This window comes from Hipposideros armiger, unplaced genomic scaffold (genome assembly GCF_001890085.2).
Source record: "Hipposideros armiger isolate ML-2016 unplaced genomic scaffold, ASM189008v1 scaffold_12, whole genome shotgun sequence".
NCBI lineage: Eukaryota > Metazoa > Chordata > Mammalia > Chiroptera > Hipposideridae > Hipposideros > Hipposideros armiger.
In genome coordinates, this window is record NW_017731362.1 from 2,942,052 (window position 1) to 2,968,314 (window position 26,263).

Here is a 26,263-nt window from a genome sequence, read left to right on the forward strand (position 1 = left end):
CATGTCTCTTTATGCTTAATACATTTTCCATCTAATTATAATTCTATGTTACACTCTGGTCCAATTTAGTTATTCTGTTTTGCTGTTATTTTCACCTCCACTGATTTATCTCTAGATTTTTTTTTCAAATTTGCCAGTCTTTTTGCACAGTCTATTTTCTTTTTTTCATATTTGTAACACTTTCTTTTATGGCTTTAATCACTTTAATCATGTTTACTTTCAAATCAGTAAGTCTACTATCTTCAATTATCAGAGGTCTAATACTATTTGTATAAAAAAATGACTCCCATGAGTTTTGTAATTTGGCATTGTGAGGTCATTTTCAATGGAACTGTATTTGTGGCAAAACCATCCTGCTTAGGTTCAGATGCATCCTTCCAGAAAGGGGGAATTGTTACTGTGTAACTCTATGTTCACTAACCCCCTTTCCCCATTGAAATAATTTTTAATAACATGATTTTTAATAATACAATCTATCTCCGTACAGAATATAAATTAATATGTTCTTGACAATCCCGGATCATAACTTGATTTCTATACTTGACTATAAAGGAACAATTTCTCTGCTTTCTACCCGAGTCTGCTTTTAAAGAGCATTTGTAAACTCTAAGTATTACCTCAACTGGCTAGGAATGACTTCATATAATTAGTTTCAATTCAAGCAAAGATTCCTGCCTTTTTCTTTTGCATAAATTTTTCTTTAAAAGTTCGTGACTATTCACTATAGAAGCTTTTTCTGTAACTTCTACAATAAACTGATGTCAGTTTTCTAAGGTAAAAATTCTTTTGAAAGCTGATATAATCTCAAAATATCACATCTTTTAGTTCTTCTCTAATAAATATGTATTTAAAAATATGCATTTGTTTAATTGAAATTTACAAACCGGTAGTAAAGCTGCTTTGGAATTGACTTCATGAGGTTCTTCTGTAGATGGCAGTCTACTGTTACTTTTCACTTGAAGAAAATAGAAAAAAAATATTATACAACTAATTTTTTTTAGTATTAACTAACCAAACATAAAGCGTTTCTAGGAATAGAATAACTTTCACACGGTAACTTAACCTCTCCCTAACACTGCTGAACATAAAAGTTACATACCTCTCCCTAACACTGCCGAACATAAGTTACATGAGGCCCATGGGTCTCTTGGCAGGACATTCAAATTATTCAATTTATTTTTGTGAAAAGGCAGTAACAAGAGTATGAAAAAGGCTTGCTCTTAACCTGTTCCCAAATGTCTTGTGTATCCTTCCAGGGGTATCTTGTGTTTGTGTATACATACCCCTTGTTTACTTTTTTTATATATAAATGGTAGCAAAATATATACTATATACCTTGGAATGTTTTGCTGTGCATTTTTTAACTATGAGCTTGGAGATCTTTATTAGTATACAGAGGTCTTCTCTATTCTATTCTGATGATACATTGAACTTCATAGTATTAACACACAATAATTTATTTAACCAAACTCCTACAGACAGACATTTGGTCTGCTTTCAATCTCTTACTATAACAATGTTGCAATTAGTAATCTTATATATGTATCATTTTACAGTAATGTAAAAATACAATAGTTCATCTTTTCCCCCTCAAGATTCCACCTTTTGAAAATAAGTCTATTAAAAAAAAAGTCAGGATGTTAAATTATAAGTTAATTTAGAAACAGTTAACAACTTTATGATACAATAAAGGAATGCCTCAGAACAAATGGTCAAGGGAAAATCTTAGAACAAAAGTTGTATTCCAAGTGTAGAGGGCAAAAAGACCAGATTGAAACATACTGGAAAACTGGGCAAAACTTACAAGATGATGAAACTGACAGTATATATATATATATATATATAAAAAATGTACACACTATTTCAACATCTTGAAGAAATTTAGTCAAGTAGCAGAGAACCTAGTGTTCATCTCACCAAAATTATGACATAATTATACTGAAGGGAAAGGGCAAAGGCATGTGTGCATATGTATATGTTTTGGGGAACCAAGAGCTAGGGAAAAAAAAAAAAAAGAGTTCACTCCTTGCCTTCTTTGGTGGAAGGTCAATAGATATTGCCTAAAACTGAAGTACGGATATGCAAAATTATAAGTATGCTAACTTCACATATAACATCTATGTTATCTGAAATTGATGAGTTTTATTTCTTCTCTCCTAAGCCTTCTACTATTTCTTTTTCTTCCCTGATTTCTCTGGCTAGGATGTTAAATAGAAATGGTAACAGCCAAAATATTTGTCTTGTTCCCCATTTAAGGCTTTCAACATTTCACTATGAAGTGTTATATTTGTGATAACTTTTTATAGCTACCCTTTATTCAGATTAAGGAATCGCCATTCTAGTCTTGTTCTGCTAATAACTTTAATCATGAATGGATGTTGAATTTCATCAAATACTTTTTATGCAGCTATTGAGATGATCACATGATTCTTTAATTTGTTATTATCATGCAATAATTATATTTTTGAATGTTAAACCAACTTATATTTCTGGAATAAACCTAACTTGATACTGCTGTATACCAAAAAAGATTGAAAGAAGAAATGACAGTGACAGAGACAGGGTACTGCTGTTTTTCTTAAGAAGCCTTATAAAGGCTATATGCACATAATAAAAAAATTGTACAATAAATTTATGTGCATATATAACTTTGACTCATAAAAAAGCATGATATAGAAACACTCCCAAGCCATTTAATTTTTAAGTGAAAACTTAAAGGTGCAGAACAACATGTATGGTATGCTACCTTCTGTATAAAAGATATGAGGTAGGGCCGGCCGAGTGGCTCGTTGGTTAAGATTTGGCTTGGGAGCGTGAGATCTGAGCAGCAGGGCCCTGGTTTGGATCCCACATGGGCCAGTGACGCTGCGCCCTCTATAGCTAAGATGGTGAACAACAGCTTGACCTGGAGCTGGGCTGCTGTGAGTCGCCAGCAATGGTATATGCTGCAGTGGGTTGTAATAAGCTACCGTGAGTGGCCAGCAGCCAGCCAGAGCTGCTGTGAGCCGCCATCCAGTGGCCGGCGACCGATCTGGCTCAGCCGTGAAGAGTGCAATGATCATAATACCAACATGGGCCAGTGAAGCGACGCCCTCCACAACTAGACTGAAGAACCAAGGCCATCAACTTATCTGTTCCCCTTCCCCGATTCCCCAATGCTGTTCCCTCCCCCAACTCCCCAATAAAATCTTAAAAAAAAAAAAAAGATATGAGGTAGAAAAGACTGTATTGTAATATATGATTGAATTAGCATGAAACTCTAAAGGATAAACAAAGATAATAGTGATTACATACATGTGGGGTTGGAGTGAGAGGGAGGCCGATTTTCAAAGTGCTTGTGTGTATATTTTATTTTAAACAAATAAATATATTACCTATTTTTAAAAGATAAATTAGAAAAATATGTTGACTAGACAGATTAAAACAACAGATTCATTTATAAGAGTTAAAATCAGCAGATTTGTAAAAGGCAAGTCTTTATATATCACCTTTAAGGATTAAACAAATTGTGAAAAAATATTAGAATGTTACGATTCTGTGTTTTATTCAAGGTTATAGCAACAATGATGGACCAGAATCTTCATTTTATGACTCTTGAAACAATTATTGCTCAGGTGTGACATACATAAAATATATTTAAAGCTTAAATATGTATGTTTGCTAACATAACTCACATAGTCAAAATACTCACGTTGTTCTGAATGAAGAGAAATAGAAGTTTTGTGACTCTTCGTAAATCCAGCATGAGAACTCAGGTTTTTCAAAGTGGTTTCAGAAGGAATATCATTCTGCATATTGTACATATACACAATTTAAAAACAACTGAACTGAATTTCAAATCATTATTCTAAGTAGATCTATTTAAGCTTTACATGCTTTATTCTATCTGGACACTAAAGGGTGTATTACAGATTAGTTATTTGTTTTATTATCTCAAAAAGCTGCATCAAAATACCCTACTTGCTACTGTTCATAAATCCACCGGAATGAATCCTTTTTCATAAAAAAAGTTCATAAAAAAAAATTGGGGGAGAAAATAGGACACTGTGGGGAAATTAACAAAACATTTATCAATTCACCTAAGTTAATAAGTTTTATGAATAACTGCTAAAAGGTATTGATAAATATCTCTTAAATTCTAAGACTCCAAGTATACAACTACAAAATTAAAACACTAAAAAAATTACCTTCACTAATAAAAAGTGAACAAATAAATACCCAAATTATAAAATACATCCCACTTGAAGAGCTAATTATACTATAAGGAAGAACTAAAATAAGAGACACTGGGCTTTCTTATACTGGCTCAAATAAACTGAATCAAGCAAAATAATATACTGTGTACCTATTTTTAATAAAAGGATATTTACTTATAGGAAAAAGAATGTGATAAAAAGTTTTATTAAGCTTAAATAATTCCAATTATAAACAGCTCTACTAAAACTTATGAAGGTCCACAAAATACTTTACTTATAAAATCCACTTCAGTTAAAAGCAGTTCAAGAAAAACCCTATATGGAATACATGTCTACATTTTAAGAATTATAAAACCAACTTTGGTAGAGATCTGTTTGTTCTTTCTACTTCTTTATTACTTTTTTTCTTCCTTTTTCTTTTCATCCTCATGTGTCAGTTAGGCTACCTAAATATACTCAACCCATTTAATATTTAGTTCTTTCCTCCTCTTTAAGACATTATATATAATGAAAAATTCAAATCTTTAGAGGTATGCCACAGAATTAAAATGGTTGGAAAACACCAAGCAGATGATAGTCTTGAAGTCCACTGAACCTATTCCTACTTCTTCCATCCAAAGGTATATGTGTATTTTAAGATGACCCTGACTCCCACATATTGTAAAGAGCATTTACCTGACATTTAGGCATCTCTGAATACTCCACAACTGTATTTCTTACATCATTTTGCTGGTCCTATTTGAGACAAGAAATACAAACTTAAAGGCAAATATGGAAAAAGAACACCACATAATCATTACATCTCAATTTTCATATAATCACCAATTAAACTCCAAGTTAACAAAATCTAGTTAATAACACATTAAACTAGGTTATTCATTTTAGTACAATACTTTAATCAGAATACATGGTATTAAAAATACAAATGTTAGTATCTGCATCATCAAAATGCACTCGAGTCTACCTTTTATATGTAGGGTAATAAGTAATATGTTCTGACAGCAATTACACAATTAACTATGGACATAAGAAGAGCAATCACTCAAAGAAACTCTTGTTATTATCATTTCCTTGGCTTTAGGAAAACTCTTATTTTCATTGTCCCCGGTCACTTGATCATTTTCACAACTAAAGTTCTTTAAGGGAAGGAGAAACTTAACACTTTTCTAGTCCTCTTAATTATGTTGGTGTAGCTACATTATTATCCTTAAGGCTCTAATAGTTATGCATAATTTATAAAATTAACAGTTAAGAAATAAAACTAATTTTCAGACAGGAAACATGCCTTTTTTTATTTTTATACATTTCAAAACTTATTTAACAAACATTTATTAAATATCCACTTGCACATTATATTGTAGTTTACTGGCATATTCAGAGTTTTACTGCTACACTACAGTTTTCCTGAAGAACCAGGGTTGTGTTATAATAAACGCAAGCTATTTGTAAATTTCTGCATAGTCCTTAATTGTTTCTTCTTTTTTTTCAAATTGTGCTTAACTTCAAATATTTGGGATCACCATGTTGATGATGGTCTCTGCTAAAACTATATTTCTACTGAAAAAAATGTTTAATTCTATTTTTAACTAAACCTCAAAACAGCAAAACAAAATTGAACTATGCCGTTGTAAGGATTTACTTACGGATAATATTTCTTCCTTATTTGATGTTTCTTTAAACCTCTGTAAATTCATGCTATCTCTGTGTCCTTAAAGAGAGAAAAAAATTAACACCAAAAAATATTGTTTTCTTTTCTATCAAAATAATGTCATTGCCTAAAGTCTATATAAACAAGTGATTTATGTTCTTTTTCAAGTAGTTTTGATGGTTTTGCAGTTTCCTATAGCTCTTTTGATAAATATTGAAAATTATCCATCAAGGAGCTGAAGATGAGTAGTTCAGTATATATTAAAACAAAAGTCAAAGGCCTCCTACAAAAATTCAAAATGTGATAGGAAATGAATTCCTTGAAATTTAAAAGGAAAAAGGATAACAATAATTTTTACTATTAATAATGAAATCTAAAAGCATTATATATATTTATTACATATATAACATATACATATTATATATATATATATATATATATATATATATATATATATACACACACACATATTATATAGATATATATCTCTCCATGCCAGCAGCAATATATTAACAAAGACTAAAATGTGTTTTTAAAAAATAAATTGGGATTTTATATAGGAAAAGTTGTTTCTATAAATCCAGTCAAAACCACATTACCTAGCAGTAGAGATCAGCATGCTCAATACCTAGATAACTTAAAGGATTGTCCTAAATTTGCAGATTGTACACGCATATAATATATTTTCTGAACAAATCTATACATGTTCCATGACTGGGTAAATTTGTAGTCCTGGAAGACTCACACAAGTGTTAAAGACAAAGTCAGGAAGCCACTTGATGGAAAAATTCAAACCTAAAGAGACAGAGGGTCTTGTTCATACCTTGAAACATTCTGGTTATGTCCACTAACAACTCAAGCTGTTTTCTAATAATTCTTTATTAAGTACTTTAACCTTCAATAATCTAACACAAAGACTATTAGAACACAATAATCTCCCAAATATTATGGACCTAACCAGTTCTATAAAGCATTCCCTCTTCACCTACTCCTTCCACATAGCATACTGTCAACATTTAAATATGCTTGAAGTCTCCAATCACTAAAAACAAAGCAAATAAATCTTAAACATACAAACCACAATATTAGTTATTTCTTCTTGCTTTCACTGCCAGCTTTTAAGTTGCTCCCCAGTCACCCTTCTTTACATTCCTGCCTCCCGTTCGCACTTTATTTCACTATAATCCGGCTTCTCCCTCTGCTATTTCCTTTACTGAAACAGTTTTAACCAAGGTCATTAATACAAGGTGTGATCAACAAATATGGTGAATGTTTAAATTTTTAAAAAATTATTACAGTAAAAGATACATTGCCATTAATCCCTCTCAAAATATTCCCCCTTGCTTTGAACACACTGATCCCATCGTTCTTGACACTTTCTGAAGCAGTTCTGGAAGTCCTCTTCCGTGTCTTTAGTTGTGCTGTCGTGGCTGTCTCGATGTCCTGAATCGATTCAAAACGTTTACCATGTTTCATGGTTATTTTGACTTTGGGGAAGAGCCAGAAGTCACACGGTGCCAGATCCAGTGAATAAGGTGGATGAGGACACACTGTAATGTTTTTATTTGACAGAAATTGCTGTACCAAAAGCGATGTGTGACATGGAACCTGTCCGTTGTGATCACAAAATATAGTAAATGCCGCTGCGGAGTGCCATCCAATGGAAAGGCAGGGATGTTCAACATGGGAAATGGTGTGACAAACCTTACTAACAGTGTGTGACAAGTTTCACCATGTTTGGTGCAGTCAGTTGGGTCTGAGCTACAGTTGAGAGAAGGTGTGTTTTAAAGTGTGCCATAAATCATCATCCTCCATCATGACAATGCTCTGTTTTACACATCGTTTCTGGTATATGGCAATTCCTGTCAAATGAAACCATTACGGTGTGTCTTTATCCACCGTATTCACAAGATCTGGCACTGTGCAACTTCTGGCTCTTCCCCAAAGTCAAAATGATTCAGAACATGGAGGCAGCCACGACAGCACAACTAAAGACACTCATGAAAGAGGACTTCCAGAACTGCTTCAGAAAGTGGCAAGATTGATGAGATAAGTGTGTTCAAAGCGAGGGGCAGTATTTTGAGGGGGATTAATGGCAATGTGCCTTTTACTGTAATAATTTTTTTTATTTTAACATTAACCATATTGTTTGATCACACCTCGTATGTTATCACTGCCAAGATAAATATATTTTCAGTCCGTATTTTACTTGAGCTATCAGAGGTAATAGTAATGAATCATTCCTTTCTGAAATGTTCTCCTCTCTGGTTATATAAATGGGTCAATAATAAATACTCATTTTCCAAGTAGAGTCCTGGCTTTCGCTATTGTCCTAATATAATTATTAGGCGTGCACCCTTTCACTTTTAAAAATGTACTGGTTTGGATGAAAAATTATATGGTCACCCTTTTTATAAAACAATGCTTTTTTCTAGTTATTTCTAGCCTCCCCTGGACGTTTTTATTGTTCCACAACTAACACTAATCACTCAGGTTCTTTCAATAAAAGTTGATCAAATTTGAAACAGAGTCCAAATTAAGTTTTCCAAACAATTGTTATTATAGTAAACTGCACCAAAGAGGTATACGCCAATATAACTATTACAGTCCAATTTAAACTACTGCTTCCACTTGGTTCCTTTTAGGAATTTTGGAACCATAATCTATTATTAGAACTATATTCCACTTGTCACACAAGTACATAGTTTTGTTAATTAGTTTTTTATTTCTAAGGTAATAATTATAATTAAAAATTACATAACGTTGACATACAAATATCGGTTTGTCAAACTTACCCACAAATGCTCCAAATTCTATATTATCTCCTTCTGCAGCTTTAGAGCAAACAGTTTCTTGATCTTTGGTTACAGTTTCCAAGTGGCTTTTGCAACTTGGCTGGGATGGAGTACTAACAAAAAATTTGTTTGGTGGAGATGATAGATGTGGTATGCTATTAGGTGAACTGCCTAACTTTTGATTTTTACTAAACATTTTTAAGGTTTCTATCCCATGTAGTCTCTGTCGCAGTTCTGGGGGAGAAATAGCACTTGGGAATAAGGCACTACAAGAGGAACCAGCCTCAGGAAAACTGAATTCTTTTCTCTGGGGTATTATAGGAAAATCCTGACCAAATATATTACATTGGGGATCTTTCTCATCTTTCATAAAAATATCACAAAGAAAAGGATTATTACTTTCAAGACCACCTTGAGGAAGAGAGGAGCTAAGTGTATGTACAACACTGTGCTTTTTCCATACAGAAGGTCTTACAGGACCATCATCAATAAGGTTTTGAGCCAAATGTTTGGAAATGCTCAATTCTCGTGTGATTTCATTGTGAACTTTACTAGCTTCCGAAGCTTTCTGAGCAGTGAGTGTTTTTAATGTATCCACAGTCAGAGCTGAAAGGTCTTGCAAATGGCCAATTTGAGAATCTAATGACTGTAATGATCTTTTTATATAGTTGACACGATCTCCAACTTCTTTAATCTGAATGCACATCTGCTCCACTCTGTAGGAGAAAAACAGGCTTTTCATAAATGTTGAAAATAATTGTTTTAGACATTTTTTTGGTAATCTTAATAAATGATAATGGTAAAAAGGAAAAAATTTTACATGCACTTAAACAAGGCAAGATATGAAATAAGGTACAGCTATTTATTTATAGAAGACACACCTTATATTTAAGAAGGATCCAGTGCTAATCCTATTATAATAAAATGTAAGATTTCAAAACATGTTTTTGTTCCAAGGCTATTTATTCCAGTTTCCCCACATCAGAGTAACACAAGAAATGTGTATACAGCTATAATCATAGAATCACCATTACCATTATTGTAACTACACAAACACCATATGCTTCCAGAATGTAGCAAAGCCAATAGAAAGAAACACTTTAAAATAATGAGGGCAGTTTTACTTTTCTCCAACTGGTAAAAAACACAGACTCTTCTCTGCCCTTTGTTAATGAAGGTCAAAAAATAAAGGATTGACTTACTGACTTACATGAAATATTAGAAGAACTGAACTGTCTCCCAACACATAAGGTAAAATTATTACTAAACTTACTTGTTTGACAAACATGAATTGAATAATGACCATGTATAAGAGATATAACTAGTAGGACCCACTCTGACATATAATCAATTATAATTAAAGAGCTTCTGAACCTTTCAAAAGTGACACGAATTCTCTCTTCACTCCCAGAATGGAATTTGTCATCTTTTTCATTAAAATACATCTCAACACACTGCTCTTCAAAATCATGAAGTTTCTTTTGATCTTCTTCTGTTAAAAAAAGTTCTAAGGAGAGAAAAGGAAACAAAAATCAATGAAGACTACAAGATTTCAAGCTTTTGCTCTTTAGCCTTATGAATTACTCAGGGTTCATAAGATTATATACATGATCTGCAATTTTTTTCTCATTTTATTGCTGTATTTCTAAAGCACTAGACAAGTATTTCTATTTTTTCCTTCACTCAGTCTGATGTCATCAGCAGAAGTTTCAGAGATTTCCTCCTGTTCTAATTTTCTTTTCCTACAAAACACTTTCCCATCTCTCTCAGACCTCTCTCCTTCACACATCCAAGTAGAGGAATTTAACAACTGAATTGGTAGAATAGACAGGCATTGTAAAATTTTAAGCACAGTTTGATGTGGTGATTAGTTTCATGCAGTGCACAAAATGTATTAAAAGTATTATTGATTCCAAAGCAGCAAAAATGGTTTGTAAAACAGCAAGTGTTATGGTGTACATTACCATTAACAAAAACAAACTGAGATGCGATACTCACAAAGAACTTTAATACTAAACTCACTTTTATAGATATCATATTGCTCTTAAGAGTCTTTTATGTTTAGGCAAATGCAACAAGATACAATAACATTAACCAATTAAGTCTTCTGAATAAAATTACTACTTAGGTTTTAGTGTAACACTGATAAGTGATAAAATAAAAATACTGGCTTTAATATATTTTACTTACTTGGTCCATCTGAAGTCTTATCTTTTTTTCTTCTTTTACATATGTAGCAAAACAGAGAAGCTATATGGCTGAGAATGATAAGTGGTGGAGGCAGAACTGGTTTCTCATGATAAGCCATAATAAAATGATAACGCTGGTACTTCCACACAATATTGGAAATTGCCTTCACTTGTAAATACACATTACTTGTATAATAGAATAAAAGTAAAACGAAGTTAGCTAACCATGTTTTGAAGTTTTAAAAGATAAAGATTTAGTTGTAATTCTGTTCTAAATAAGGATTCAAGTGTACCCTACCATAACAAGACTAAAACGCAAATGAGAAACTGGCTAAAATACATGCAACAAGTATAAAGCACAAATATGATATTGCTGAGAGTCTTAATTAAAAATCCCTAGAAAAACTAGCAGAAAATATGATTTTAAGATTTGAAAATTATATATGAGTAACAAAAAAATAAGAAAACATTCAACCTTAGCAACCATGAAATAAGTTCAAATAAAAACAAGATCCTTTACATACTATCAAATTAGCAACCATTAAAAAGATAATAATGTCTAGTGTTGGCAGAGATTTGGGGACACAGGCCTATTTTGACTTAATTGCAAAAAGTCCCAAAAAATACATATACTAAATAGTTCTACTTTTAGAAAAACATTCTACGGAAATACTTAAGGACTGATACAAAAATTTAACCACAATGTCGTTTTGGGAAAATAATTATAAATAATCGAATTGAGTTATATAACATATTGGCTTGAAAAATTATGGTCTATAAGGGCCGGCCGAGTGGCGTGTTGGTTAAGAACTGGCTTGGGATGCCAGAGGGCCACAGTTCGGATCCCACATATGAGGGCCAGTGACACTGCCCTCTACAGCTAAGATGCTGAACAACAGCTCGACCTGGAGCTGGGCTGCCGTGGGTCGCCAGTGACGGCGTGGGCTGCAGTCCCCTGCTGCAGTGGGCTGCCATAAGCCTCCGTGTGTTGCCAGCAGCCAGCATGAGCGGCCAGCAGCCACTGTGAGCGGCTGTCCAGAAGCCGGCGACTGATCTGCCTCACCCTGGAAGAGCATAATGATGGTGCCAACTTGGGCCAGTGAAGCGACATCCTCCACAACTAGACTGAAGAACAAACAACAGCAACTTGTCTGTTCCCCTTCCCCTGATTCCCCAATAAAATCTTTAAAAAAAAAAAAAAAATTATGGTCTATATCATGGGATACCACGTAGCCATTAAGAATAAACTAGAGAAGGATATTTATTAATGTGGGATGTTGAAAAATAGTATATAAAATATAAAGACATTATTTTTGAAAAGATAATATGGTTCATATGTATTTATAAAATATAATAGAAAGATGTACACTGAAATATTAAGAATAGGATTACTGATGAATTATTTGCCTTTCTGTTTGTATACTGGATGTGTATTCCTAGGCAACCTAGTAAAAATCCCAAATAAAGGTTAAATTTATAAAAGAACTGAATGTGGAAAGATAGTCTGAAATTTAGAACTCATTTAATTTACAAAAGCATGACTACTTCTTTGTAATTTTCAGATTTAAATTTTTTTTTTTTTTTTTTTTTACTTTATTTGAGCCAAACGGAAGACTAATGCCAAGGAGCAAGATCTCAAACATATCCCAATGATAATTTTAGTAGATTAAGCCTCAATAAAATTTTTATAATTAAAATTTTGTATATTTCCTTCAAAAAGAATAGAAATGTATATTAAATGATCTCATTACAAGCAATTGAATAAAATTCTTACTTGAAAAATGCAATAAGAAGATTGACCATAATGATATACTGCACAAAGAGGTAGACTGCTTGAAGAAATGGAGTCAACCACGTCCCAGGACCACAGATACTCTGAACAGTAGAATCATTTGCACACACTTTAGAAAGAAAAAAAAAAATTTAAATATAGTAATTCACCAGTAACTGTTTTATCAGTATTTGTTCATGAGAAGGAAATTTTGATTATGTACAAATCTGTTTCACAGATTCTAGCAAAAGTTTCTGGGCCGGCAGCTATAGGAACACCAACTTATGGTTATTTCAACACAGAAGAATTTTGTGAAGGATTTGGGTATCTGTTCTACCACTCTATTCCAGACAAGGAAGTAAATTTTGTGTTATGTCTACCCTTCAAGGCAGGGTTTAGCCTTAGAAGCAGTGAGAATGAAATTCCCAGATTCAGCCACACTATAGCATATCTGTAAGAAAAATAAATGAATCATAAGAGTATTGCAAACTCAACAGTAAATTTACAAACACAAAGATTACTAAGTTTATCTTATTATGTTACAAAACAGGGTTGAAGGAGTGGTTCTAGTGCCTTTCAAACATAAAATAATTAGATTTGAAATCCTTGCATTCATTACCCCCACATAAATGTTTCTGAAGCCAGAATATAGCTGAATACAAACAAGGAAGGGAAGAGTTTTAATATCCAGAACAAAGTTATGAGGAATAAAGTAAAATCTATTTAAGTAGGGCAAGGATTAGAATGAAATAATCATGAATTAGTGACAAATTTTTATCATTCTTTAAAATTTTTATGAATCTATTTCCACTTAATTTAGATTGGTTTGAAGAAGCAAATACCCAAGAAAGAGAATGCAGGAAACTGAAAAACAATATCCAATGTTTTATAGCAACTAAACTTGAGCCACATCAGAAAAAGAGCAGTCAATGAAAACTGGGAAATAACACCAAACTGGAACCCATTAAACACAAAATCTGACCAGGCTGGTTCAACCTCACTGCTTTAACCAACATCTGATAACAACTGAGGGGCACTGTATGGCCATTCCCTGAGCTAATCACTTATAAATAGATGGGCAGGGAGCAGCACTGCTATGGGGTGAGAGAGGAGTCAAGTAAGATGGGAAAGAAAGAGCAAGAGAGATCAAAGGAACTAAAAAATAAAGATTCTAGGGGCCGGCCGAGTGGCACGTTGGTTAAGAGCTGGCTTAGGACACCAGCTCTGAGCAGCAGGGCCCCGATTCGGATCTCACATGGGGGCCAGTGACACTGCGCCCTCCACAGCTAAGATGGTGAACAACAGCTCGATGGAGCTGGGCTGCAGTGAGTCGCCGTTGACAACGTAGGCTGCAGCTCCTGCTGCAGTGGGCTGCCATAAGCTACCAAGTGTGGCCTGCAGCCAGCGTGAGCGGCTGGCAGCCGGTGTGAGCTGCCAAGAGCCACCGTGAGCAGCCGTCCAGAAGCCGGTGACCGATCTGCCTCATCCGGGAAGAGTGCAATGATAATACCAACATGGGCCAGTGAAGCAAAGTCCTCCACAACTAGGCTGAAGAACAAAACAGCAACTTTGTCTGTTCCCCTTCCCCCAATTCCCCAATAAAATCTTTAAAAAAAAAAAAAAGATTCTACAACTCAAATGTAGAGGTCAGTAGAACAGCCTTGAAAGTTGGCTCCACCACTTATGTTCACAAGTTATCTAGTCTAACTAAAACAATAAAAAAATCTATTACCTTATGCAGAGAATATATTCACAGTTGAATTTTATAATTCAAGAGTTATATCCAACCTACAACTGGTCTAAACTAATTAATGCAATCTCATTACCCTTGCCCTGTTTCAGAGATAAGTAGGCTGAAAAGATCTGAGTTAATGAACTGAAAGAACATGTTCAATAGGGGTTCTGGGAAAGGGATCTTTTTTCCCCTTAAGAGAATCATGGAAAACAGTGTGGTTAGTTACAGTGCTTCATGATTATAAGGGAAACCTGTATGAATGAGACACTGTGATTATAGACCAATAGGATGAAAAAGAACAGATGTCCTTGGCTATGAATTAACCAATCCCTAAGACAATTCTACCTCTGAATTTTCTGTTATGTGAGCTAATAAATGTCCTTCCTGCGTAAGCCAGTTTAGGCCATATTTCTTTGATTTGTAACTGAAAAAATTCTAAAATACTTTTTTCTTTAATTAATTTTTGTTATGTTTCTTCTGGGGTTAACTAATGTGTTGTGGGAGGGGTTACGCTGATAATACCTTGCTTGTGAAAATATGTAATATTACTATAATGCAGTTGATTTTAAAACATAAAATAACCAAAAGATGAATGTGTAAATAAATACAAATCCTTACCATCAATTTCATATGCATAAACTTCACCAAAAATCATCCAGTATGGATGAAAAACTATATCTTTAGCAAGAGTCCAAGATGGTTCTTCCCGAGGATAAAGTATTGCCTTTCTGGGAACACCAAAACTAAGTAATACAAGAGCCATAATCACTACAATGTAGAACATATTGGCAACCTGTTAAAAGATGAACACTGTTAAAATACATAGGAATGTAAACACAATGACAATTTTCATCTTAAAAACGTTTCTAATGTGCTAATACATAACTAGAATCTTTGAGTTTCTTTTTATTCCTAGTATTAGCATTCAGAAAACTCTCATCACTACATAAACCTTAACATCAAGAATATTATGTAAAAATTGATCTGTGAAGCTGAGCAAGTCATGGCATCTTCTATATAAGAAAATGTTATCTCTGGTTCAAACTGGAGTCTGCCTATCTGGAGTCCATAAAGATTTTATCTTTTGTTTTTTGGGGTTTTTTTGGGCCAGGCATTGAACCGCTGTTGCTCAGAGCTCACACTCTTGAGCGAGCTCTTAACCAACTGAGCCACTTGGCTGACCCCCATGAAGATTTTAAAGAGGTATAGAACATGGGCAGATTCAAAGAACCAATTTCCATAAGTGCTTTTTCTTAAAACTGCTCTGTTCTTATATTGAAGGTGCACACTTTCTTTTCTACCTCCCTCTGATAACTGTCCTTTGCCCACTTAAAAAAAAAAAAAAAAAGAAGGCATTCTTCTCACCCATACTGAACCCTCCCCCTTGCCCTGGGCTATGAAAATCTCCTAGGACCTAAACAAAAACAAACTGAATTATCAGATAGTATGAGTGTTGAAAAAATAAGTGAGACTAATTATCTGTTTGCAAATCAGGTAATTTGCAATTTTTAAATTTCAACAAAACTGAGAAAATGACTAATTGAACTAAATTACCTAATAAATTACTAAAAAATAATTTTTATTGTTAAATCAGTGTGAATTTTAGCATCACTACTCAGGAATTCAAAGAATTAAGTGAAATGCTACAATAAAATTTTAATTTATATCTACTTATTTAGGTGCAGTGTTCAGTATTTACATCTAAAAAAGTGAATGTTGTCTCATTCAAGCAATATATAATATCCATCCACAAATAATAATCTGCTGAGGTAAGTCCCATACAGACCAAGAGATTACATTTACAATAAATTTGCACCTTAATTTACTGTGAACCAACAACTGCAATAGTAAATCAACCTAAAAAAATTATTATGACATTTTCATGTATTTTTAAAATGAATATTTACCAAGTAGAAATGGAAGGCAAGAATGTGAAAGGTAAAGAGGATAACAGGTCTGGATTGGATGGAGTAATTATAAAATATTTACATGTAATCATTTAGATTTGATCTTTCATCTTTAAAACTGGTAGATCTGCCAATCAATTGCCTTTCAAAATTAAGTTAAAGTTGAGTCTCCGTGGCTTGCAAATCAGAGTCCTAATACCTCCCCCAATATTCAGTTTTCTTAAAAAGAGTCAAATAATGCTTTCTTTGAGCATTTAAGAAAATAACCGAGAGAACGTATGTTTTCAATAAACAAAATCTTGGGACAGAAGATTTTTAAAAGGTAAATAATCCATCAAAACATTATTCATGGCATTTGATATACTCTGGAATCCAAACATTTATCTACAATTTTTATTGATCTAGCTGGAGGACATCAAAAAAGCTTTCCTGAAAAAAAAAAAATCATGTTGGAGCTGAGATCTGAAGTATAAACTTAAGTCAATTAGTTAAAAAGGCTGAGAGTATGAGTGTAGATGAAGATGATCACTCCAGGCAGAAAAAACAATATAAGCCATGGTACTCTGATAGGAGTTGTGCTAAAGAAAATATAGGGATCCCTATGTGACTAGAGCAAGATAAAAAGTTTGCAAGGAGGCTAGACTTAAAAAAAAGCACGGAAGATGTTACTATTGGAGAAAACTAGGTAAAGGGTCCACAGGCTCTCTCTGTCATCATTTCTCACAACTGTATGTGAATCTATAATTACCTCAAAATTAAAAATTAAAAAAAAAAAAAGAAAGAAAAGCAAGGCCAAACTGGGTAGGGCTTATGGGTTTCACTATGTACACTGACCTCTAGAAGTAATGTAAAACCATGAAAAAATTTATTAAGAAAGGGAAGTGACATGCAGATTTGCATTTTGAAGGAATTACTCTGGCTCCCCTGCATGTTAAAGATAAACCAGAGTGGCTGTGAGTCTACAGATTACTAGAATACTGCAGGTGCCAGATGGTGATAGATTGGTTTAGTTAGGGTAGTGGGAGTAAAGGTGAAAAGAAATTCACAGATTGGAGATAAGTTCGTATCTTTCATTCTAGTCTCAAAGATTCATAGCAAGTAGCATTTAAAAATTAAAGTGTTTCAACATACAACGAATAAAATACGGTTTTCCTAACCATACCCATCAAATATTATCTTCAAAAGTTAATGTACTTAGGAAAGGTCGATTTGGAGTACAAAGCAAATAAACTGAAACAACATTCTCTGGTTCAAGTAAAACTATGTTAACGTTTTTATGATTTTAAGAAACAACATCAATAAACCCATGATATCAGATGTCTCTCAACTTACCATTTTTCCAATCATCATTACATAAGGTCCTGCCTGTTGATTTACAGCTAGAAAATCTAGCAAACGCACATACCAAAATATTATGTTAAGACAGTAAATTAATCTTCCAGCCACAAAAACATGATTATTATATGCATCCTCAAAGTTCCATTTTGCTCCAAATCTTAGTCCAAATCCAACGAAGAAAGAAATTATGGCAATTGTGTCACTGATATTGAAGTAATCACTAAACCACACTTTAATCTTTTGGCTTATTTTCCCAGCTTCAGACATAAAGATCTAAAGGTTTTAAAAACAGAATTTAATCAATTTCTTCCTATGGAAAAATATACCAGCAATTATAATATCACAAAATTTTATGTATCTTTTAATAATTCAAAGTATTTTTTGTTATCTTGGCATTTGATGATGCATTTGATCACCAAAACAATTCACTAAAATATCAGAGACAGTTATCCTCATTCTATGATAGAGAAAAAAAACAACGACAACCTACAAATGAACTGCTCAACCAAACTAAGCTAAAAATCTTGGGTTAGAACACAGTTCTCTAGAATTGGAATGTGAGATATTTTTGAAAAGTTGTTGTTTTTCATTTAAACAACACTAAGATATCCTGGTAGGATCTTCCAACAGTGCCTTATTTGCAAAAGTAAACAACTCAATGGTTTTAGTAGTTGTACTTATCTCTTCTTTTCAATATACAAATTAAAATTTTTTTGTGGGGAATGGTAATACATTTACATCTTCAAAACCATAATGTATAATAAATACTGAAAAGTCTCCCTTCCACTTTTCTCCCTTAGCCCCACTAGAGGCAACTACTTTTATTATAGGCATCTAATTTTATTGCACTTTGCTTTATTGGGTTTTACAGGTGTTGTGTTTTTTACAAAGAGAAGGCAAAACCCTCCACCAGCAGAAAGATTACAACTCGCTTTATTGAGAGAATAGTTTTATTATAGTGGTCTGGAATGGAATGTGCAATATTTCTGAGGTATGCCTGTACTAGCTAATGAATCCTTGCAGAACTGTTTTATGAATGTACACTAAAAAAAAAAAAAAATCACTGCAACTTGTTTTTGTCATTTAACGACTTAATTTCTAAAAACATGTTGGTAAAATAACAGACTTTATAAACATATGAACCATGGCACTCAGAAATTTAAAATGCATAACAAGCTATTTAATAAGATAAATCCTATGATACCTAAGTGGAAGGTCAGTACAATGCCTTCTATTTGTTTTTGCAATTTAACATATTCTCTAAATGTAAAGCAAAGACATGAAATAATTCAGAATTAAGTAAATGTGTTATAAAACAACACTTATGTAGCTACTAGTTTGAATAGAAAGTATAGTAGGCCGGCCAAGTGGCTCAGTTGGTTAAGAGCTTGCTCAAGAGTGAGAGCTCTGAGCAACAGTGTCACCGGTTTGATGCCCGGCCCGAGCTGAGCTTCTGCTGAGCTGCCAACAGGTGGCAGGATGGCTCAGCTACAAAAAGAAAGAAAAAGTATAAAAATTTATTTAAGGAAAAAACTTTTTTTCAAAATCAGGATGTTGAAAAATTTACAGTTTAAATTGAAAACTCTGATAGACACAGACATCTAAATCTATATGACAATTCAATGGGAAATAGAGTACACTTAAGGGGCAGTCAAACACAAGAGCAAAATAAAAATCCTATTTATAATTTACTTAGCTGATTGACTATGTGTATATTTAATACTTTTTGATGAGTGGCAGAGAACAGATAGTGTATGAATGTTGAGGAAATAAAGCAAAAACAGATCTAGGCTATGTTTCTGAGACAAATCATTGTCTTTGTAATTGTGACAAAGTTAACAGCACACTGATTCCTAATCTTTTGCCATGATCTTTAGAACAGCAAAAATAAAAATGTTCTACACTCCTATAAAGTCATCACCTACTGAAATTATGATAAACATAAAACACATAAACACACCCACATACATACTCCGAACAAAACAAAACACCCTCCATATATATAATAACTTACTGATAGGAAAACTGAAGACATACCTCACGGACTTTTTCAATAGCATAGGTAAAAATGTAAGCAATAACAATCCATTCTTGAACTGAAGGCAGTTGCTCCATTTGTACAAGAACCACAAATGTATAAAGCATCAGAAAACCTAAGTAAGCCAACTAATAAAAAATACAAGATATGAATAAAATTGATTTCAAAGTAGTTTACTATGAAAATTTTCAAGCATACACACAAAAACACCGAGCTCCTGTGAACAATCTCCCAGCTTCAATCATTAAAATAGTTTTAGAAGTAACTCTTCTTCAGTGCAGACTTTGCATTTATCAATCAAAATATAAATGGTCTCCGGGTATAAATGTATAATTCTAGAACCTTGTTGAGTTTTTCGTATTTCTCAGAGGAAGAATTTTATAATGCCAGGGTTTATGTTCTCAGCTTAGTCCAAGTAATTGAATCCCATTTAGCTTATACCTAAAATATCATAATATATTAATTTTATTATAGAACTTCACCACCATCATAATCAAGAAACACATTCTACCTGCCTGCCTCTTCCCTCCCGCAACCGAATAGTAAGTATTCCTAGGAAGACAAATGGTATTTTCCTAGCTCCCAGACACTGAGCTTGAATACTAAGAAATGGAAACCAATCTAAAAACCATTATCCCTAAGTAAGACAAAATCCCACTTCTGATTCTTATAACAAAAAAGATGATAAGTTCTATGCAAAATAATGTCTGAATAGTCATTTCATTTCAGAGGAAAACTCAGACTCTTTGACCATTGAACACGTGTGGCTAAGAATCCACTCATCATTCTTGCCTCTACCAGTCTTAAAACAAGCCATATCCCAGATTTAAGCTATGGCAGGGTAGAAAAGTAAATTCCAATAAAGAAAAGAGAAATTCCTGTAGCCAACTGGGTTTCCATTTTGAAAAAGTCATTCAGATGAACGCAAATGTCAGAAACCTACATTATTTCCATTAATGGGGACAGAATTTGAGGATTATATTAGGTAATTCAGATGTGCAATTTCAACATCTAAACAACATGGGAGCAAGAAAATTTTCATATTGAGAAGGACATGTAATTAATTAGTCTCAGGTTAATGGGCACATGTGTGGGTGAGAAAGCAATGGTTTTAGGACAAATTCTCAAATGTTCATTTTGTACAAAGCCATTTGTGAACTTAGGCGATTCTAAAAAGTAACAAAATCAAAAACAACTTAAGAGTTTTCCTGGGAAGCGGAGTAAAAACTTATCCGCTCAGCCCCTGGTTAAAAGTACAGGCTAATCTCATGTGTTTTTCTTCAGGCGAGTCCATCCCCTCTGTGGACATATATGCTCATTTATCTGGTAGTAAAATCTGTTCTTCCATAAAGCAAGAGAAAAACCAATTATGTGGCAGATAATCAAACATGTACTATAATATGATTAAGAAACAAGCTATTAATTAAAATAAATAAAACTATATGAATGCTCTAGATTACTCTTCACTGTCAATTAACACTGCAAGAAAGGTTTCTCCAAAATTTTAACATTATCTACAAAATCCTAAAGCACAAAGAAATTATAGTTGTTTATCAGTTTATTTTGTTTAATCTTTACCAATATTTTTAGATGATTGATATTTGCTACTCACTTAAAAAAGGCATATGGTTACCACATATTTGTTTAGTAAATTTCAGGTTCTAATTAGAGCTAAGATTTATTAGTGTTTATCATTCTATATGATGGAAATTTGAATGAAACTAAGTCAAACTTATTGCTCTTGTAAGTAAAAATGGCTTTTTAGTGATCTGAGGTACATCAAGATCCATATGGACTCTAGACTAAAGGTGCCCTAAAGCCTATCTTTTAAAATCATTATTCTCATACAATTTAAAAACATACCGTGTTAAACCAGAATTTAACAATTGGTGCATGATAAAAGGCATAAAACTTTCGTGTGATTGGAAGCTTTTTGGATTTTATTTGTATCTCCATTTCATTCTTTCCTTCATTATTGTCCAATATTCTGATTTCTTTAAATACTTCCTAAAATAAAAATAACACTTATTGTAAGTTTATTCACAATAAATATACATTTACTGAAAAATTTTTTTCCTCCTTACCATAGGAATTTCTTCTGTTATGTTTTGAAAGTTGTTTTCACTATCTTCCATTGTCATTTGATGGGCATCTTGAGATTGTGGAATATGGGACATTTCAGCCTTAGTTTTATATTCTAGCATTAATATGGCAGGTGGAACTAAAATGCTTAATATAACCTAAAAATTTCAGAAACACATAAGTTTACATTTTAAAATTAATGAGCTTTAAGAATACAACAAAAGCAACAAAAAGGTATCAAATAGCCTAATTACTAGACATTTTGCCCCTGGCAGTATAGGGGGAAAAACCAAAAACTTCATTTGTACTTATATTATTTAAAGAGGCGTAGGGTGAATTGTTTTAAGGAATAACAAAACATTTGAGTATTATGATATGAGGGTATAGAAAAGGTTTTAATAGAGACTTGGCCTTTAAAAATAATGAGATTACAATTTGTTCAGAAAATACATTTTTGTTTAGACAGAATTTAAGACTTATAAAGTTGCTATGTGCTTAATTTCATCCTAAATCTCTCTGCCAGTGTTCCAAAACTCAGCTTGTGCCTACATAAACAAAAAGGTTTATTTCTAGAATTTTATGTATTACCTGCAAAATCCTAAGCACAAAGAAATTATAATTGTGTATCAGGGCTTTCTATTGGTTAATCTTTCACAATTTTTATTTTAGTAGATGTTTGTTTGTTATTTACAATGGTCAATGGTTAAACTACTTGCCTGATTTGTGCATTTCTATATCTTATTTAAAATGATGAAAACTAAAGTACCAGCCAACCCTTTACCCAAATTCTCGACCAAAAAGCCAGGTATATCCAATATACTTCAAGTAAATTAAAAGAAACCAATTATTAAGTTAGTAAGTAGGTTCTAAATTACAGAATTTGGGAATCATCTTTTCATAAAGCAGCAACATTGTTAAAGCTGCTCAGGGCTGTAAATGCCAGTACTTCCATTTGTTGGCCTCACGCTTCTGGCTCAGATAAGAGCAACAATCACTATACACATCTGAAAAGGGTTCAGAGTGAAGAACAGGAGGAAAAAAAGACACCTCATCCCACTTGGGATAAAATGCCATTACCCCCATCCCCACCACTCTCATAAATCAAGGTATTTTACTATACATCTGGGCTAATTCCTCTGTTCTTTTTATCTAATCACACACTTTATATCAAATTATTTCTAAGGTATACCTTGTACCAGGAATTTTTCCTCATATTCAGCCTTCCCATCCACATATCAGATAATAACATTTGTGTACAGGTGTGGGCTACAAATGGTCTAAGTCTTGAGGAAACTGCTAACTTAAGGCAGGTGGAATTACTCCAGTTTTTCAGTTCATAAGTGAGCAATTTCATAGCCATGGTTTCATCTTGTCTGAAGGATTGTTCTAGTAATTCAACTGCCAGTTGTCCAAAATCACTATCATACATAAAAGATAAAAGCCAAAACATTTTCAGATTACCAAACTGCAGTTTTAAACTACTATTCTTAAATTCATTCATAACCATTTCAGTTTTTAATATTTTCTCACACACACTTAGGGAATTGTGAGGCATTAGAATCATAGTAGCTCTATGTTTTCAGTATCTACTACTATGTGGAAATCACAAAGTATTAAAATATGTCACATTAAAAACAAGACTGAAAGGTTGACTCCAGAGCACTTTCTCCTGGTCATGGAAATAAACCTACGGTGTCACAGGAAACTAAAACTGACAATGTTCAGTTATAAAATTTCTATATAGTCATTTCAATACAGAAAAAATTGGTACCCATTAAGAAAGGAATAATGGAAGGACTAACCTAATCATGAAAAACACCTGCAATTTTAAATCCTCAGTAAGTAACCATAGAATCCCTACTTGAGTTATTTTCAGTAACAATTCTACCCTCTTCTAAAGTCAGCCTACTTTGGGAAAGGGAGGACCTATTCTCTATCATAAAGCTTCCTAGAAACTGCTTTTGTAGCTTAATATTCCATTAGTCTCCTGAGCAAACTGTAAGCTTCTGTGAATTGTTTCATTCTTCTATATATGTAGTTCCACCATCTGAAATGCTCTTCCAGTTTAATTCATTTCCTTAGAACACAGTTCAAATTTCACTTTCTTCCTTTCCTTACCATGTCAAGTGGAGCATTTCCTAATCTAAGTGCTACTATGTGCAACCATTAAACTGACTTCTGGTATTTCTTCTTTCTTGATGAATTATTTAACTTTTGCATTGTTAAAACATAACCTCTTTTATACATGCATAGGCAGCAAAGTTTCTTTCTGAATTTTAAAAAATACCTAATATATTTTTCTCTTAATTAAAGCAGTAAAATTACATATATAGACCCACTTAGTGCATGACACCATAACCTTCACTTAAACACAATCTATCTTGTATTTTAAAAATGTTTCAAGTGGTAAAATAGAACTTACTTGGAATACTGTTTCAATTCTTCTGAAGTATCATCTATAAGGTCACTCTGCTTTGCTTCATAGGCCATTGAACGATAGATTTTACAGGCAACTAACGCTTTAGCCATTGATTCTTCACCATGCTGCCATAAAAAACGAGCCATGACCTGCCTTTTCATAAGGCAAGCCCAAATTAACAGCTCATTAAGCGGATAAGGAAAGCGCTTTGTTTCTGGGTCATCAATATCTACAATTTCATCTTTGGTTCTTTTCTTCTTTCCTTCTTCCACAGCTGTATCAATCTTCAAGGGAAAATAAATGTTATAAGGTTCATTATAATAAGGCCAAGACATTCATGTAAGAATTTTTATAAAATCTCCTTTATGATCTTCTTCAATTTCAAATAACTGCACAAATTAAACAGTATACATTTTATATACTTGATTTTTATTATAGCTCAAAATCTATTACATGGAAATGACATTTCCAAAAAATGTCTCTATAACAAAGTTTTCCAAGGTTAAAGAAAGGGCCTAAATATTTCAACTAGTATCTGACAAAACACAATTTTAATGAAAGCAAAGTTTAGATAATGCCTTTGTCTTGCATGTTGTTAACCAAGTAAAAATTGAATAAAAGTTATATTTACAAAACATCTTAAAAATTCGATTATCATAGCTAAATATGAAAAGCTTAATAGAAACATTAACTCACAGTGAATATCTTATTGTATATGGCAAAAAAAGAATCAAGAACATAAAATATCTAATAACAAAAGGCAACTCTTACTAAAACAAAATTTTTGTTTCATAATACTAAGTAATTTAGAAAGAACAAAATCCAAAATCCAGGAATTGTAATATTTAAACAAAAATACCTTTGGTCTGTAGGGCTGTGCTGTTTTAATGAAATGATTATGTCTCATTTTTTCCTTTTTATCTGCCCTATTGCCAAAAGATTCATGACTTTTTCGCAACTGAGGAGTGCTGCTGGAGGTATTTCGGCCAGATCTCTACAAATGAAAGCTTATTAGTTTTTAGATTTAAATAAGCTAATATCTATAAAAATTCAAGAATCAGTTTATATACATAAAAATATATATACATACATGAAAAATATGATTTGTTTAGTATTTCAATTATAAAATATTTCTAAATATTCTTAGTTAAAAATATTATATTTTTAAGACAATGTATTTTTACCATTCTAATATAAGTACTTTTTAACTTTTAAAGTATATGAGTTAATTTTAAAACATATTAATAATATAGACTTCCCCCCAAATCTTACATACCCGATTATTTCCACCAAGACTATTATATATTAATCGAAAACGTTTCCGAGTGTAGGTGCATCTATAGGTTCCTCCCATAAGATATTCAATAACGAGTCCTATATCAATTAGAGTGACCTTGTATCCTGGAGGAAGATTTCCCTGGAAATAAAATATTCGTTTTAAAAAAACAAAATAGTATTTCTCAGTAATTCCATGCCTAAAAATGCGCCTACTCTCCAAAATGACAAATGTTTACTTGTTTCAGGAAGCTGGGATTTCCAGCAGCTATCTTTACAGGAGAAAGGAGTGATGTTTCTGTTTCCTTTTGTAAGAAAAGGAGATTCTCCAGTTTGAAGTCTCAAAGGTGTGGCTCAAGATAGGAGTAAGGTTTACAGCAGAAAGATAACGTGATCTCTCCATTGCCCTATAATTCACACACAGAGGCAAAGGAACTTCTAGGAACCAAGTATTCCATTTTCACTGTGGCACATATCATAAATTGCATTTCCTGCAAAAATGCTATAAATGTTAATTATGTTTCTTGATGGGCCCATAAATACTTACTTGTAACTATTTTTTAAACCAAAATTATACTGGCTATATTATAGGTCACACAGGTTTTTATAGCCTCATCTAGGATTTAAGTACCACTTATAACACTGTTTAGAGCTAAGACTTCATTTTCCCAGGTCATCAATTTACAAATGAACTTCTGGGACAAAATTCACTTGTGAGTTTCAAAAGATTGCCTGTTTCAGAATAGAATACTTGGTCAATCTCATCAAATAATCTCAAAAAAAAAAAAAAGGGTTTAATCATCAGATGATTGATCTATATTAACCAATTCTGCCCTCTTACCATCACCATGAACTTACATCACCATGTAT

The 26,263-nt window shown here is 32.9% G+C and overlaps 1 protein-coding gene across 1 annotated transcript in view; it reads right to left on the bottom strand.

The window, feature by feature from the left end:
* The window catches only part of TRPM7 (transient receptor potential cation channel subfamily M member 7), a 58,704-nt gene that overhangs the window by 17,303 nt on the left and 15,138 nt on the right, over positions 1–26,263 (bottom strand). Inside the window, exons 5-21 of the mRNA XM_019664038.1 lie at positions 25,395–25,535; positions 24,978–25,112; positions 24,122–24,402; positions 22,889–23,117; positions 21,702–21,857; positions 21,481–21,624; positions 19,617–19,745; positions 17,574–17,852; positions 14,953–15,127; positions 12,603–12,729; positions 10,830–11,014; positions 10,014–10,146; positions 8,640–9,355; positions 5,840–5,904; positions 4,872–4,931; positions 3,692–3,788; positions 885–955 (exon numbers count right to left, since the gene is read on the bottom strand). Coding sequence (XP_019519583.1) covers positions 885–955; positions 3,692–3,788; positions 4,872–4,931; positions 5,840–5,904; positions 8,640–9,355; positions 10,014–10,146; positions 10,830–11,014; positions 12,603–12,729; positions 14,953–15,127; positions 17,574–17,852; positions 19,617–19,745; positions 21,481–21,624; positions 21,702–21,857; positions 22,889–23,117; positions 24,122–24,402; positions 24,978–25,112; positions 25,395–25,535 — 3,123 coding nt within the window. The remainder of the gene's footprint in view (positions 1–884; positions 956–3,691; positions 3,789–4,871; positions 4,932–5,839; positions 5,905–8,639; positions 9,356–10,013; positions 10,147–10,829; positions 11,015–12,602; positions 12,730–14,952; positions 15,128–17,573; positions 17,853–19,616; positions 19,746–21,480; positions 21,625–21,701; positions 21,858–22,888; positions 23,118–24,121; positions 24,403–24,977; positions 25,113–25,394; positions 25,536–26,263) is intronic.